This window comes from Uloborus diversus, chromosome 2, assembly GCF_026930045.1.
Source record: "Uloborus diversus isolate 005 chromosome 2, Udiv.v.3.1, whole genome shotgun sequence".
In the NCBI taxonomy this organism is placed as follows: Eukaryota; Metazoa; Arthropoda; class Arachnida; order Araneae; family Uloboridae; genus Uloborus; species Uloborus diversus.
The window spans coordinates 116,745,022-116,762,335 of NC_072732.1; the positions used below are offsets into that span (position 1 = coordinate 116,745,022).

At 35.0% G+C, this 17,314-nt stretch overlaps 1 protein-coding gene across 1 annotated transcript in view; it reads left to right on the forward strand.

The window, feature by feature from the left end:
- Positions 1-17,314, forward strand: part of LOC129216004 (uncharacterized) — a 175,557-nt gene that overhangs the window by 127,814 nt on the left and 30,429 nt on the right. The window contains exons 13-16 of the mRNA XM_054850141.1: positions 12,837-12,986; positions 13,068-13,128; positions 13,987-14,056; positions 16,879-16,983. Of these exons, the coding sequence (XP_054706116.1) occupies positions 12,837-12,986; positions 13,068-13,128; positions 13,987-14,056; positions 16,879-16,983 (386 nt within the window). The remainder of the gene's footprint in view (positions 1-12,836; positions 12,987-13,067; positions 13,129-13,986; positions 14,057-16,878; positions 16,984-17,314) is intronic.

Here is a 17,314-nt window from a genome sequence, read left to right on the forward strand (position 1 = left end):
ATTGCTTCAAAATTCAAGGTATCTTTTGTTTTTAAGTTTTGTAAAAAGTTTTATGCAGTAATATTTTTAAAGATGTATTTTGTTTTCTTTTTTATTATTAGTTGATAAAATATAAGTTTAGAAACATCTCCATAGTTTTTCGAAGTAGATAAGTTAGGAGACAGCATTGACATTTTTCTATGAAATTTAAATATAAAACTCATTAAATTTAAATTGATTTTTTTTTCGCTGCTGATCATTAATTTGTGCACTTGCTTAAATATCTTTTATGTAAAAAAATTAAAAACTGTCAACTAATAATAAGATGAATTTTTATATTTGTCATTGGAAAAAGTTAACGTACTGAGAAAATCACCCGTAACCCTGCTCTCTATAAAGATTTAAGTTGTGAAGAAACACAAAACAGTTCAGCATTAATAAAAAAAATAAATAAATAAATAAATAAATAAAAATTGACAAAGAGGTAGGACCTGTACTGGCATCATTTGCTAATTTTTCAAGATATTTTCCTTATATTATCGCTGTAAAACATACGTGGATCACATATGCTCCCTCCCCCCCCCCCCCCACTGTAATTTTAAAAATTAATTTTAACTAGCTTCTAGAGCGCCAAATTCACATACTTCTTCCAGAAATCTTTTTTTTTCTTTGAACTAAAATTTCTAAAATTCACAAAGTTCAAAATGCAAAAATCTTACGCTGAAACGGCCAGTGCCGAAACGATCAGCGCCGAAACCGTCGCGCGAAATCGTAACAAACCCGTTCTGCTAATGCTCATTTCCAAATATTATGTACCAAGTTTGAGATTAAATAGTGCTGCTCTCTTCGTGTAACGAGGTCATGAAAATTTTCATTGAAGTCATGAAAAAGTCTTGGAAAAGTCATGGAATTTTTTTATCCAAATAGAGTATGAACCCTGTATGAGTTGCTGAAACAGAAAAAAACCATCAATGCGGATCTGTACTGCGATCAGCTGGATAAATTGCAGGCAGCTATCAAAGAAAAAAGACCAGCAATAGCATCCAGAAAACGACTAGTGTTCCACCATGGTAATGCTCGACTGCTTATTGCAATGATGACACAACAAAAACTGAATGCGTTAAGATGGGAAGTTCTTAGTCACCCACCCTATTAACTTGTCATTGCACCATCTGATTACTACCTGTTCAGATCTCTGCAAAATTTTCTACAGGAAAAAAATTTGAGTCTTTTGAAAGTGTTTCTAAGGCAGTTGCTGACTATTTTAACTCCAAGGACAAGAACTTCTACAAAACAGGAATTCACAGGTTACCTGAAAGAAGGCAACAAGTTGTAACAAATAACGGAGCATATATAATTGTGATTAATATTAAACATATATTTTTATTAATGAATTCAAATAGTTTCTTTGAAATACAACAGAACTTTCCCTCCAACCCAGGGGCAGACTGGCTGAGTTTGGCCCAGTCGGCAAAAGAATATTTTGGCCCACCTCTGTAAATGAAAAAAAAAGTTAAATTAAACTGTGCTGGATCTCATTCTTCCAAGGTCGAGCAAAGACATTAAACTACCGCTAGTCGCTAGTTCCTACTTTCTTTTAAGTTTTTAAATCTAGTTTTTAATTTTTAAGAAAAGAAAATTGTGAAACGTGAAATGAAGCTAAATTTGGCACATTTTTTATGTGCCTTGAAAGAAGGATACTAATGGTTACAAGTGTTAAAGACATCTTTAGGCTTCTATACTGACAACATAGGAAGGAAAAAGGAGGAATCAGGTAAATTCCCCCGGAAATGTTTCAAAATTGGTTGATCTATATAGGCTCAAGGAGAAAAGAATCGAAAGAAGGGGTTCTAGTACCCTTTCAAGCGACATTTGCAAAATAGATGTCAAAAACTGCAATTTGCAATTGCAATTTTTTTTTGCTGTGCTGGATCTCATTCTTCCAAGGTCGAGCAAAGACATTAAACTACCGCTAGTCGCTAGTTCCTACTTTCTTTTAAGTTTTTAAATCTAGTTTTTAATTTTTAAGAAAAGAAAATTGTGAAACGTATTTTCTTTTCTTAAAACGTATTTTTTGTGAAACGTATTTTTGTGAAACGTAAATTTTGGTAACTTTAGAGGAGCGTTAACAAAAGGGGTTCCCCCACGTTTTTTTTTTTTTTTTTTTTTTTTTCAAAATTGAAGTCTCCTCTTCCCAAAAATTCTCCGAAATATGAAGTTTTAAAAATACAATTTTAGGCTACCCTTGGTAAAATTAATGGAACAGGAAAGCATCAGGGCTCTCAACGAAAACGTTTCGACGTTGAACTATTAGAAAACGCAAAACTATCTTTGGTCACGTTAGAGAGAGAAGGATGTTCAGTGATCTCATTTGGAAGCATTTCAAAGCTGAAGTCTACTCGACCCAATTTTGAACTACATTTAGGTACAATAAGGAATCCGGCGACTCTCTTTCGCAATTTTTCGACATTGAAATTTTAAAAATGTAATATTATAGTATGTTGGGAAACTTTAAAAGAAAAGGGGACAGGTTTTCCTAGCGTTTGCTCCTAGATTTGTTAGGAGGGTACCGTGCATTTTCGCCTTAAAAATTTGATCAAAACTTCACAAAATCAAAAATTTTTTCGAAAGGTTAAGATTAGTGTTCCCGCTAGGCTGTTTTTGAAGGGCGCAGCGCCCTGCCCTTTTCCATATCAGCAGAATGCGCCCTGCCCTTCTTTTAGATCGCGAAATGCGCCCTGCCCTTTTCAAAAATAAGAAATTGCACCTTTTGTTTTTAAAAAGATGCCTCAACCATCGTTTCGACCTGCCGCGATATCCGGGCAATATTATTTGTCCAGCAATCCTCTGCAAAAACGCCCATGTCTTATCCTTGTTCCCAGAATTTCACCTTGAAAACGGCCCCATAAACAAAAGGGAAAGCAAATACCTAGGGGAAGAAGGGATGAGATTCCCAGAATTCAAAGAGGCTTATCAGTAGGAAACAAAGGCATGTTCTTCCCTTCTACTGAGGGTTGGTTTTTGAAAGGTTGTGGGAAGGAGTGGGGCCTTCTGGGAAGGGAGAGATCTTTGTTTCATTCCTTCCCATCCTTGATTTTCTGAGAATCAACAATGAAAGAGGGAATAGGACAATTTCCTAACATTTCAGCCCTTTGTGTCCGTTTTTCGTCTGCACGTGGGAATTAGGCTTAGCTAATTTTAGCGCATTGCTAGTGATTGTGTAGCAATCTTTTCACATCTGTTTCTGGAAAATTAACTAAGAAGAACATAGTACAAAGCTTACTGGGCTAAAATGCAATTGTATTCTTGGATTTTTAACCCCAGCCCCAGCCCCCCCCCCCCCCCCCCAAAAAAAAAAAAAAAAAAAAACGTTTGAAATGGAAACATCGCATTGACAAGATGTTAGTTCAATTCTTTCCTTTTTGCTAAGTATTTTTATTATCTTTGTATATGATTCATATAACAGATTATTTAAAGCACTTATTGACATAATAAAAAGCATACTTTTGACTTACTTGTGCTTTTTTCTAACTGAAATAATCTTGCATTGTTTATTTTTCATTCATAAATATTATACAATTGATTTTTTAAAAAAATCACAAAATTAAAATGCCGAAATATTAAATTTTCAAAAATTGTCTGAGATAAAAATCTTAGCTTGGCCCAAGCTGCTTATGCATTGCATTTAGGAGCGCATACCAACACATTTGTGTTATGAATTTGAACAACTCCAAGACTAGGAAATAGAGCTCAAACAAAATCTTTTTAGTTTTGCAACTTGCTACCACTGCATTTTTGAAGCACTGCACACAGTATTTTAAGTTAATTATTCTATTTAAAGTGTAATATATTTAAAAAAGGAGAATTTACACTCATTACAATTTTGATGTCTACTAAAATACTTAATGGCACAATGCACATTACTAGGCAATTTCTTTGGTAGGAAGGGGGGATCAGTAATTAAATACTGTTCTTCTTAAATTGAAATTCAAAGGGTTTTGAAATGCGTAGAATTTTTTTTTAAGGCCTGAAAAATGTTGAAAAACACCCAAAGCCAAGTTTTAGCATTAGCTAAATGTTTCTATGGAGTGTGGAAAATGTGCTTAGCTTAATTGGCATTTGTGTGTGTGGGGGGGGGGGGTGAGCTAACCCTATTCTGAACACAAGTGTGTTTTCATGATGAAATCATATTTAATACTAAAGTCATTGGTGACAGCGATCAAGGAGGGGAGGGGGAGGTCATGGTGCAGACTAGACTGTTTGAATTTTTGCAAGGTGTTTTAAGTGTTATTTCTCCTCTTAATTTTTTTTTGGGGGGGAGGGGGCGCTCAGCAGAGCCGGCCTTAAACCGATTAGAGCAAAAGAGCCCAATGGGGCCCCGTGCCAGCAGGGGCCCCGCTCAAAAAAAAAAAAAAAATCGCTCGCAAAAATAATTAAGAAAATAAAGAAAATAAAAAGTTCAAATGAACTTAACTGATAATAATCATAATATACTTAACTGATATTTAAACTGGGGGTTTGGAGCTACTTTCAGTGTGATTAAGGAAGTAGGGGGAGTTCCCTGAGAGTTTTAGCATCCCTATAAAAGTAAGCAAATATCTGTCCCTGGAAACCTATCTGAAACTAGTACTATCAGATAAATTTTCAGAAGAAAAAAATAAAACATACACAAATCCATATCTAAGGCCGTACCCGCTGTACCCTATAACTTTCGGTCAAGAGAAAATAACTAGGTAGTGGGAACCAAAGTACAAATTTTTAATGATTATCAGCAATTAATACGGGCCCCTATCCCAGGATCTTACTATCACATTGGCAATGCGTAAACTTACCCCTGAGACTCCGAAATTTCAGGAATCTCCAAAGCTATCTTTTTAATTTATTTCATTTATATATTTACTTTTATTATTTTTTTACTTTCTTTATTTGTGTTGATAAAAAATCTTAAAGCTCAGCAGCAATGACATTTTTTTTACTACACAATTAACACTAACTTAGGTGCAATTCTGAAAAATAAACAAACAAAAGATGCTTCAAATACTGCGTGCTTTTATTAGGGTAAAACATCTCCATAACAATTCTATAAAGCAAATTGCAATTAATCTTCTAACGTTTCTACATATAGCCTGGAAATAGGTTTTTAAATCTTCAAGCCCAAAAAATTTCTTGGGGCAGCCACCAAACCCTGACATATCTCCTAACGTGACTGAAAAGATGCGTTTTTTAAATTCAATTTCAAAAAATTCAGGAGGAGGCTACTCAAATGCCCACCCTTACCTCAACTTTATCACAAAAAAACTGAGTAAAATTACATCATTCAGTTTCAGTTTTAAAGGATTTCAAAGGAAGGGAAGGAGGGTGGTGAAATTTATGAATTTTCCAAACAAAATTCATAAATTTCACCACCCTCCTCCCCTTCTTCTCCTCTAACGTCTCCAAAGCAGGGGCGTGCACAGAAATTTTGGGGCCGTCACAAATGACTTTTCCGGGCCCCCCTTCCATATTGCTTACCCCTATATTTCACCCCTAGTTTAAAAAATATTGGGTCCCCTTCAAGCTCGGGCCCGGGCCAACAGGTGTCCCATCTCTCGCCCCCCACCCCTGTGCACGCCCCTGCTCCAAAGGCAGCCTAAAAGAGTGTTTTTAAGATTTAAATTTCAAAATATTTTCTGGTAAAGGCCTCTGAAATCAGCACAATAGCTTAAAATTTCCGTTTTAGAAAATATTACTACGAGTGAGCCCTCGAACCCTTCTTTCTCATGGATAGCATAAAATTGATTTCAGTTTCGAAAAAAATTAAGGGGAGAATCTCTTCCCTTTCCCTCGATCGTTTCCAAACAGAGCCTAAAATTGAGTTTTTAACACTTCAATATCGAAACATTTTCGAAGAGTCACTGAATCTCCAAATGTCACCAATTATAGTCTAAAATTGCGCCTTAAAGCCCTCTGTGGGAAATCAACAAATTCCTTTCATCTCTATTTTCATCAAAATCACCTTGGGACTAAAATTTCGGAAAAAAAAAATCTGAGAGGAGCCGTCAATTCCCTATCATTACCAAAATTAATCTAAACTTATCTTAAATTTTAAAAATAATTCGGTAGACGGGGAACCTCCGCCTTCCTCCTTTTCCTTCATTTTACACAGAGTTGTCCAAATTTGCGATTTTAGACGTCAGCTTTGAAGACTCTTCCGAGGACCGTGGGTGGTTTATCTGATCTCTAACGATCCCCCACCCCAAACCTTGTCTCCGTACTAAAACTGCTTTTTTTAAACTTCAATTTCGAAAAGTTTCCCAAGAAAAGCTCCCCCGTTCCCTGCAATTCCGTTCCACTTCTGACATCCCAAAGACGGCTGATTTTTTGCATGTAGTCTAAAATTCCTTTTTTTAGAACTGATAAATTTTGGTGCATTTTCTTTTTCCGTCTAAGCTGTAAATTGCGTAGGCGACTCGTACGAGAGGGGGGGGGAGGCAACCGCCCGCTCACTTCCAATAGTGAAGGGAACTGCCCCCTCACTTCTCATTTTCTCAAAGTTGCACAATAATGATCGATACAAAAATGATTTTTTATGGGTGGATTGATTTATTCCACGAAAATAAAATTCTAACTAAATGGACTTTTCTAGAGTTATTTCACGATAATCGAACTTCGAATTGGAAGAAGAAAGTCTACGGTGGCCATCCGTTCCAGTTTTGGAGGTCATATTCCACATTTTGGAAAATATTTAATCAGTCATGTTAAAATCCCACAGTATCGTCCAATTGTCCAATTTTACCAAAAAAAAAAAAAGGAACAAGAAATCAGCAGCCGGGGGTGCCGTTCCCTAACCCCCACACTTATTTTCACCCCCCCCCCCCCCCCACTTTTCTCGTGCACCAAACGCATGTGATTGAGCATAAATATTCTCAGAGCTATTTTTCTTACGTTCTTAAAATTTACACTTATTTTTGTGGTCATTCATTTATTCATTTCTTTAATAATGAAAAAAAAAAAAGATGCAAAAATCAAATGTGATGTAGAAATTTGAAGGAAGACGGACAATTGCGACAGTTTCGAATCCTTGCTCGAATCAGAAAAATCGGTCGGCACTTGTCGAATTTGTATCACCGTTCTATAAAGGGCCCCGCCAGATCTCTCCAATCGGGCCCCGCATCTGCTAAGGCCGGCTCTGGCGCTCAGTACATTTTGAGTGGTGCATCATTGGTCTTGGATGGGGGGACCCCGCGTTGAAATAGTGCCCTTTTTTAAAAAAGTGCCCCTTTCAAAGGCCAGCACCCTGCCCTTTTTTTTCCTAGAGTGAACACTAGTTAAGATTCACACAAGCCTGTCAATGAAACGTCAATCCCTCGTTTCAATCACTTATCCTCAAGCATCTGATCAGAATATATAACTGGATGTTTTTAGTATTTTTTTAAAAATTAAACATCAAAAAAGCTTCTCAGGATTTTAAAACTAAATGCCATTGAAAACACTTGGACTTTGCCTGCACCTAATATACCAAAAGTTTTAAACAAAGCACCTTTTTTGTATGACAAAACTTCTATCAAAAAGTGCCCTTTTATCTGAAAGCGAACTGCTCCTTTTTTGATTTGGGGAAACCATATCGGCATTTTTTTCTGAAACTGAAATGAATTTTAGGCTATAGATAAAAGGGTTACGGAGCTCTCTCAAGGAAATTTCTATTGAGTATAATTCAAAGCTATATTAAGTGACTTTAATGGAATGGTGAAGGTTCGAAGATTTTGTCTGGAAATTTTTCGATATTTAAGTCTGAAGAACATTTAAATCGGAAAAACACAATTGAGGGCCTTGATGCAAGAACCAGGTAAGTTCAGACTCATTCATTTTTGGTATGACCAACAAATAACAACAATTGTAGAATAGAAACTTTATTATCTTTCCCACACTATTTAATACAAAGCAGGGGTTTCATCTTAAATTTCTATCCCGTTGCTGCATCAATCGGAACATCTATAATGTCCACACGCAAAAATTAATTTTAAAAAATAATAATAAATGAAAAATTTAGACTTACCTGGCTCTTGCCTCAAGGCCCTTATTTGTAGACTATTGCTGGTGACTCTAGGAAAAAGCCTTGATATTACCAAAATTCGAGCCATGAGACACTTTCGAATTTAAAGTTCTAAAAACGCGACTTAAGGCTTCGTTTGGAAACAATAGGAGACATAAGGGGTGCGAGGTTTGAGCTTCTCAAAACTTTAATTATAAATTTTTCTCAAATTTCAGTCAGTTTCAAATCTTTTAGCTTATTAAAGGGTTCAGGGTGCTTTTTTACGATTTAAAACCTTATTTAGGCTGGGTTCAGGGTGCTTTTTTACGATTTAAAACCTTATTTAGGCTATCTTTGAAGACGTATAGGAGTGTCAGGATGTCCTTAGAGCTTTTTTGTTATTGAAGATTTAAAAATGCAGTGAAACGTTACGAGTGTGTGTATGTTGAAGTACTCACAGTCTTAAGTTAAATATGTGTACTCTCCCTAGGAAATTCTTTGAAATTGAAGGCCAAAAAACGCACTTCTACGCTATGTTTGGTGACGTAAGGGGAAGGGTTCTGGGGCTTTCCTAGGAAATTTTCCGACATCGAAGCTGCAAAAAAGTATAGGGGAAGTGATGAGAGATTCAGGAGCTTTCCCTTCTGAGCCAAATTTGCTAAATTTGTGTCGTGTTTCAGATTCAGTTTATCGTAATCCAAACTTGCGTTCCTGTATGCTATTCTGAGATGAAAGTATTTGTAGTCGTAATTTACAATAGACCAATGAAATCTCTTGCCAACTTACAGTATTTAGTTGAATCTGTCACAACCAGCTGAGAACATAGTGATTGTTACTGATGTCTTTTTCCAACTGGACCAGCAAACCAGGATATTGTCCTCTCATATTTGTTGCCCCAATCCTAAATGGGCAGTCAACAATTTTCGAGGCTGCAGAGAGCAAGTTATTGATTTCTCTCAAAAGTTATTCTAGCCCTAAATTCATTTCACCATGAAATGGATGCATAAAGATAGCTGGTCTACGACTGAAATATCATGTACCGCAGTGGTGCCCGAAAGTTTCGATTCCTCTCAAATGTTTTTCCCCTTATCCCAAGTGCTTATATTGTTGTCTTCTTGGCTATTAGCATTTTTAATAGCTTTAAATTTATTTCACCACGGAATGGATGCATAAAGATAGCTGGTCTACGACTGAAATATCATGTATAGTAATGGTAGTCCTACGGCCTGCGGCCCACATGAGGCCTGTGAAGCTGATCTATGTGGCCCGTTGTTGGGTTCAATGTTATGAAACGCAAAATATATTCTGAAACATTTCAAACCTACTGATCATCTTCATTGGGTTACATGAATGATAGTTGCAAAATTAGGAGCCAAGTAGTCATAATAAGATGCTTGGGTTTATCAATAGATCTATTTCAAATAAATCTAAAGAAGTTCTTCTGCCCTTATATAGAAGTTTGGTAAGACCCCATTTGGAGTATGCTGTTCAGTTTTGGTCTCCTTATCTTAAAAAAGACATTAATGTATTGGAAAGGGTTCAAAGGTGGGCTACAAGGCTAATAAGTGGACTTTCCCACTTAGATTATGATTCCAGGCTCAGAAGGCTTAAAATGTACAATCTTGAGCAAAGAAGAGACCGAGGGGACATGATTCAGCTGTTTAAATTTATTAAAACGAAAGATGTTACGGGGCTGAAGTTTAGCACTGAAAACAGGACAAGGGGTCATTGTTTTAAGCTATTTAAATCTCAGGCTGACATGGATATTAGGAAAAATTATTATTTTAGCAGGGTAGTGGAACCTTGGAACAGCTTACCGGAAGAGGTGGTAATGAGCAAAGGAGTAGACAGTTTTAAGAGGGCCATTGATCTTCACTGGGGATTGTAAATTGACTAGGACCAGTCTAGCTGGGCCCAGAGCCTGTTGCTGGTCTACACTTTTGTATTTGTATTTGTATATTGGTCTCTAAAAAACCGATCCAAAGTTCGTGCCAATAAAATAGGCATGAAGTAATTACTGGAAGCAAATTTTGGTTTATAATTATCTTTAATTTTCCTTGTTTTCCCATTCTACGTATTTAGAAAAATAATTTTATATTTGTTCGGGCCCACGATCTCCCTCTCAAGAGGAGGTGTGGCCCAAGGTAAAACTAAAAAAGGTTAGGCACCACTGATGTATATCATCAATCTCAGTTCTATAGAACTTGTTCCGTTCTATTTTATGCACAATATCGACTTCAATTTGAAATGCAAGAACTTAAGTAATTTTTCTTAGAAAAATTTGTTTAATAAAAAAGGGTCAACTATTTAAGTTGGCCTCCCTAAGCAGTTGACCCATTCAGGGATCCCCGACTAGCCGACCTGGCCAGTCCGTCCCTGCTCCAACCCAATATTTACGGGTGCATTTTCATTATAAAATGAACATAAGCTCAAAAATTCAAATGACAACTATCGTGATTTTCTTAAATGGCGCCAATCATTGAACTTGCTCCAACAGATTTAAATGAAATTCCAGGACAATATATTTCTTGCAGTTTGTACATCATAGAATCATTTTCTCACACAGGTTTTTTTTTAGACCTTAAAATTAAGATAAAAACCAAGTTCTCCTTGGGGACCTTAATGATTAAGAAAGGGTTTTTTTTTTCTAATTTAGAATGTTTTGTTGTTTTATTCCCTTTCAATTTAAACTTTTGAAATTTTTTGCTGGCATTTAATTTTACTCATCTTATTTTACAATCAGTTGTAGTACAAGGAAACATTTCTAAGAAGTAAAATGTGATTTTACTATTTTTTTGACACAACACAGCATTCAATGAAAGATTCTTTGTATCTCTGAACATCTGCATGTGAGTTTCATTACAAATTTGCATCCTACTATACTACAACCCTTTCCTTTATGAGGTCAAGAGATGTAAGTTACTCACCAAAACTTTGAGAGGTATTCTGCCGTGATAAATGGAAAAGTCTTATCTGCAGTTGAGTTCAAAATGAGAAATTGCCTTTTAAAATTTTGCACCTCCGTATATTTGATTCAAATGCAACTTTTTCGATTTTTTTAACAAAATCTTTCCCAATCTGCAATTAACCATTCTTATGGGGGAGGGTGCACGCTCTGAAAAAAATAAGATTATGCAGAAATTTTTTAGAATGCTTCTTATGGGTGGGGCGCAATTTTATATCTTACGGGGACACACAGAAGTCTATGTACACTACTGTGTCCACCCCGTTGCTCATTATAGCCTTTTCTGGTAAACTGTACCAAAGGTTCACTACCCTACTAAAGTAATTTTTCCAGGTTAGTCTGAGATTTGAATGACTTAAAACAATGACCCCTTGTCCTGCTTTATACGCAAAAATTTTACCCATTTACATCTTTCATTCAAATATCTGCAAGCTAAAAGATAAATTGTAAATACACTAATGCCTTGCAAAGAACTGCAACCAAAAATAATTTCTGTCAGTGACTATCACAACCAGAAATCTTTTTAAACAGGAACTTTCCATTAAATGAAATACAGTATATCCTATGTACTCGCGTATATGTCGAGAAATTTAATACAAATAATGGGGTTAAAAGTTAGGGGGGATTGACTCATACGCGGGGCAGAACTTCTGAAAAATTTTCCCACACAATTTGTGGAAAAAAACACCTTAAAAAATTAATACTTACACATTCTGCTATAATTTTACATGGTCTGATTGTGAAATAAAGACTAAATAATTACAGTAAATGGCCGACTATGCAAAAAGTGCGGAAATCACAATTTTATTGATATTTATTCAAAATAAAAGCAATAAGTCACAAATCGTAACAGCAAAATCGAACCCTTAACGAAAATTGCGATCGCAGAAGTGAACCCTTTTTGTGCAAAAGAATAATAATTTGAGGTTTTTTAACATAAAAATGTTCATTGCATTTCGTTTTCCTCCTTTTTACAGCATTTATATTCAAAATTAGCGGTAAAACATTCCCAATTTTTTTCTGAAAGTAGGGGCTTGACTTATACGCAGGTTTTCGATTTTTTTCCTGATTTTCCTGCTAAAGGTAGGGAGGTTGACTTATATCTAAGATCAACTAATACGTGAGTATATACGGTAACCTCGATTTAACAATTGTCAAGAGACTGGAAATATTGTTAAATCAAGGATATCGTTAAGTCGAGGAGCATATACATTCAATGCAGTTAAATCTAGACCAGTGAAATGTATCATTAAGTTGAGGAAATCGTTAAATCAAATTTATACTGTTCATGTGTATTAAAATCATTGGTTAATATGTATTCATTTTTTCTTTATGCACATGCCTGCAAGGGCAGATCCAACTTCTGGTTTTGGAGGGGGGTTACTTCCAAAAAGGGGGGAGGTTGTAAGTCATTTTTTGACTAAATGTGAAGGGGTCCAGGTCTAGATTTTTGAAGTAAGACCCCAAAAGGCAGTTTTAGGCTATCTTTGTTTCCTTAAAGGGAGTTTTCACCCCTCTCTGGATCCATGCATGCATATGTTTAGAAATAATTATCTATCCAACTTATTGCATATTTATCTATCAGTAGAATAACAGTTTTTTTTTTTTTTTTTTTTCATCCTAGAAACTTAACCTTTATTTTAATACTAATATTAGGTCTTAATTTATCTGATTTTGATTTATGCGGCATTTAGTGGAATATTACCCATGTGTAAATAAGGGTCTACACTGTATATAAATGCATATATACACAGAGATAGTTTAGTACAGGATCTATAAAGAGATAGAACTCAGTTTAGTTGTTAGAAAGTTTTGTAATTGTCTTTTATTATTTGAACAGTGCTTAATGTATCATTTTATTTATCTATTTATCTTTTACAGAGAACAACAACTGAATCAAGGTGAAAGCTTTGAAACTATTTCTGCCTTCGGACCTAATGCAGCTGTAATACATTATTCTCCTGAGACTTTTACGAATCGAGATATTAATAAGAATTCATTGTACCTTTTAGATTCTGGAGGCCAATACTTGTAAGCAAAAATTACTTTTAAGTACAAGTTTTTAGTACAATCTTTGAATTTAAATGTGTCATATGTTTTTTTGTCTTGCAGAGATGGCACTACGGATATAACTAGAACTTTACATTTTGGAGAACCATCTGATTTTGAAATGGTACATATTTCCTAACAGCTGAATGCAAAACTTAGAAGTGGGTTCCAGTGGAATCCCATTTTGACGAAATTGGAGCAACCAAAGAAACCATTTTATTGCAGCGAAATTTCATTATACTAAAATTCATATGGCCCTATGTTAATATTAGATGGTGATCTGAAGAGTCTTTGTTATAATAATTTTCGCTGTAACCGTTTTCACCAAAATAGGATTCGACTGAATTATGCTATGTTCAGTGGCACACACAGTAAGGGGGAAGGAGGTGAAGGATCCAAGGTCCACTATTTTCATATCATACTCCAACACACATCCAAACATATTCTTTTGATTTTATCGAACAGAAAACATTAAAATTATTGAATAATTATTTAGCATTAGTAATAACAAATACTTAATTAAAATATCAGAAAGCACAAAAATAAATGTATTTACTTTTCTCATAATTTAAACAAAAACAGCAAAGCAAAATCATCATTATAGAACAATTTATGTTCATATTCAGTTAAATTTTGCAGAGGAAGAAAGGAAATAAATTGTATTTTTTCATACATTAAATCTGGAATTATTGTTACCTTTGCTTGGAATTACTGTAGGTATTAATACATAGAATAACGGTCAATCAAAAAAACTCAAGTGCAGTGGGAGAGGTCTGTACCCCCATGGACCCTCCCCTTGTGTGTGCCACTTGCTATGTTACAGTACAGAAATGCTTTGTAAATGTGGTTATAATGTGCAGATATGCACACTTCATATATTTGTTAAGTCTTGCGAAATCTTTCTAACTTCAGATTTTTCTATTTACTATTTTTCACTGCTTCCGAATTTGAAACAAATTTTTTAATTTAAAGTTTTTTGCAGGAAACTTACACTAGAGTTTTGATGGGTGTTATTGATTTAATAACTGTAGTCTTTCCTGATGGTACTAGAGGCAGGTATCTAAACTGCATTTTACTATATTGGGTCATTCCACATTAACTCAACACAAAATTGATGCCTCACTATCTCAAATTTTCACGAAAATTGTTACAAACTGGTTTGGTCAAGAAATTTGCTTTGGTCAACAGGGACTCCCATTCCTTTGAAAACTCCTCATTTTTACTGTGGCCTACATCATTTGTTCCCACCCACAAAGTAACCATATCCTCCTTATTTAATACCCCCTTTTCTACAATCTTATTAACGTCTTTCACCCGAGCCCTGGTAAACAACACTTAGCCACCTTATGCTTAACTCTCTCAACTGTATTACCCATCTCCCTTACCATCGAGTCCCCCAAAATTACACCCTTAGTTTCCCAGTCTGGCTCCTTATTTGAAACTTCCCCCTTTATCTCTGGAATATTTACAGTACCCTCTACAACTGACCCACAACCTAATGCTAACTGGACTTCCAAAGTTAGCATCCTAACTCTTAAGTCTGAGAGTTCAGCACATTTAGTGCAAATATAATCCTCCTCAAAAACACTCATCCTCCCCCTTATACAGGCAGAACATATTACATAAGTCACAAGAGATCCACCTGTCCCCCTTCCCACTTTTTAACTCTTTCATAATACATATAACACCAATTTCTACTCAGTGAATACTCCAGAAGACACACCAGAATGATAAAAATGCAAAAGAAACACAGAATAATACTACAAACAGCAGATATAGCAGTAAATAAACTGAGTTGCTATACCCAACAAAGCACACAAATCAAAAACTAGGAGATCCCCACATGTTAGGCTTAGCTCCAAAAAATGCAAAAACACTTCAAGAATACAATAAAAGCAAAAATGAGCCCCCAAAACAATACAAAGCTAAATTTAATGATGAAATACAGTAAAAAAAACTAAAACTAGACAGTAATAAATAATAATCGCAAAATACAGTAAGAAAACACTTATTTGATTAGCAGCAATAAATCTCCCTTCATCACAGGCGCCCTCTCTCTCTCTTCCCTTAACAGCTTAAAGATGACTAAAATTACATTTTTTAGCTTCAATTTCAAAAATTTCTCAGGCATAATTTTCCCCTGCCATTTTTTTTTTTTTTACACATTTGTTTATTTCTGTTACATTTCTGTCCTTCAAAAGATAAATAGAAATAACATTAATAACATAAAAATAAAAAAGTAGCTGCAAGGCAGGTGATATGAAAAGTGTAGGGGGCCCTGGAATTTAATTATTCTTAGTAGTGTCATGTAAATATAAGTTATGCAAATTATTTTTCAATGTTTCGTTCAATTTTATGCACTTTCTAAACTACAGTCAATTCACAATAACTCGAAGTCCTATAACTTGAACTGAAAGTTTCTATCAAGTCCCAACCCTTTTGCCTTTAATTCCATGCTAATTATTCTCAATATCTTGAAGTTAACTTACTTTAACTCGAAGTTTTTCAAAGATGACTCTAAATTTATTTCAAAAGAACGATAAAAAGAAAGGAAGAAACAAAAGTGACTATGAGAAAAAAAAATAATTCACCTTACCTTGCAATTCCTGCACAATAGACCTCTAAACCAAAAAGAGCACCTGTTGAGCCAATGTGCGATAAAGGAGTTACATGTTTAGAAATGAGTTAGCTTGTTTTCTTTTCTTCTACTGTACTGTTTACCCTTTGGGATGTTGCTGGACTACCAATTTGTTTTTAAGCTGTCAATCTTGTCAAGTCAACTAATTGCACCTTTATTCAAAGGCTGACATAGTTAAGATGCGTTCCCCTTCATTCTTTAGTTTGATTATTTGCTGATAAATTCCTGAGAAACAGTGAGTTTTCTTTACTATTAAAGATGTTTAAGCAAATACTATTCTGTCAATGATATTAAAAGAAAAAAAAAGACAAACTTCTGAAGCGGTAGAATCCATGAATGCGGATTTGAAATTGAAAGGAATGAAGATTCTTTCCTTTAGTCTTAGTCCTTTAGTTTAAAGAAGAAGCCTTTCCTGAAGTAGAATCAGCTCTATTCGAGTGGTTTCAGCAGTATCGAAAACAAAACCATGCTTTTGATTTTTTTCTTTCAATATTTTTGATTAAACTCTGCATATTGTGCTTAAAAACTTTTAATTTCTGTAATTTTGTCTGTTATACGTACATGTTAATTAATATATTCAAGGAATTTTTAATATTAAAATGTCGAAAACCAAAACTAGCGGTAAGTCGAACTTCCGATAAGTCGAAGTTTTTTGTTGGTCCCTTTCGATTCGAGTTATGGCGAATTGACTGTATTAGTTTTTACTCTGTACACTTTCATACTGCAGTTTTGTTATAATGTTTGCAGCAAATTACATTCATTTATTGTTCATAAATGTATTCATCATAGTTTTTTGTTGAAGTGTATGCTGTAAAGATATTATTTTGAAAAATATTTTTTTTCCGAGGATTAATCGGCAAAATTCGGCCAGTTATAAATAATTGGCTAGGTGGTCAATTATGGATAATTAATCGGTGCATCCTTAGTACCTAGTCCGCCTTTTACGCCAAAAGTTATGAAAAGGGGCAAAAAAATGCTATTCCCTGTTTTTAGCCCACTTTTTTTGGATTTTACCGTTTGTGAATTTTAAAATAAATTCATATATCCTGGTAAAATTTGATAATTTTTTTCACTTCAATACCAGTAGTACACCTGTGCCAAGTTTCAAAGAGAAATCTGATATAGTGAGGATAAAAATGTTTTTTTCTGTGTTGAATTAACATGGAATGATCCTATTCTTATATCATTTAGTGAATGTTATACTAAAAGGCAAATTGTGTTTATTTTTTGCTACAGATACTGAGTTAGATATTATAGCTAGAAGACCTCTTTATGGAATTGGTTTGAACTATCTTCATGGAACAGGACATGGAATTGGCAGTTTCTTAGGGGTGCATGAAGGTAAATAAGCAGCAGTGATGTGCGGTTCACCCAAGCAAACCAAGCAGAGCTTGGGCACTTCAAAAATAAATTTTCATTTCTCATTTGTATATTTGTATGCTCATAATGGACAGGAAGTATGAATATAAGTCTTTCAAATCGACTTTCACTATAAACAAGTCAAAGAAAACATTTATTAGTCGCTGAAATGGCAATTTCCCGGGAAATGAAAATGAAATCTACACTGCGGCCCATACACGGCAAGAAATGAACGGGTGTTGCCTTGACAACACCATAACGCCGTTGCTTCCATCCAATAATAAGAGACCACTGTCGGCGCTTCTTCAGATTC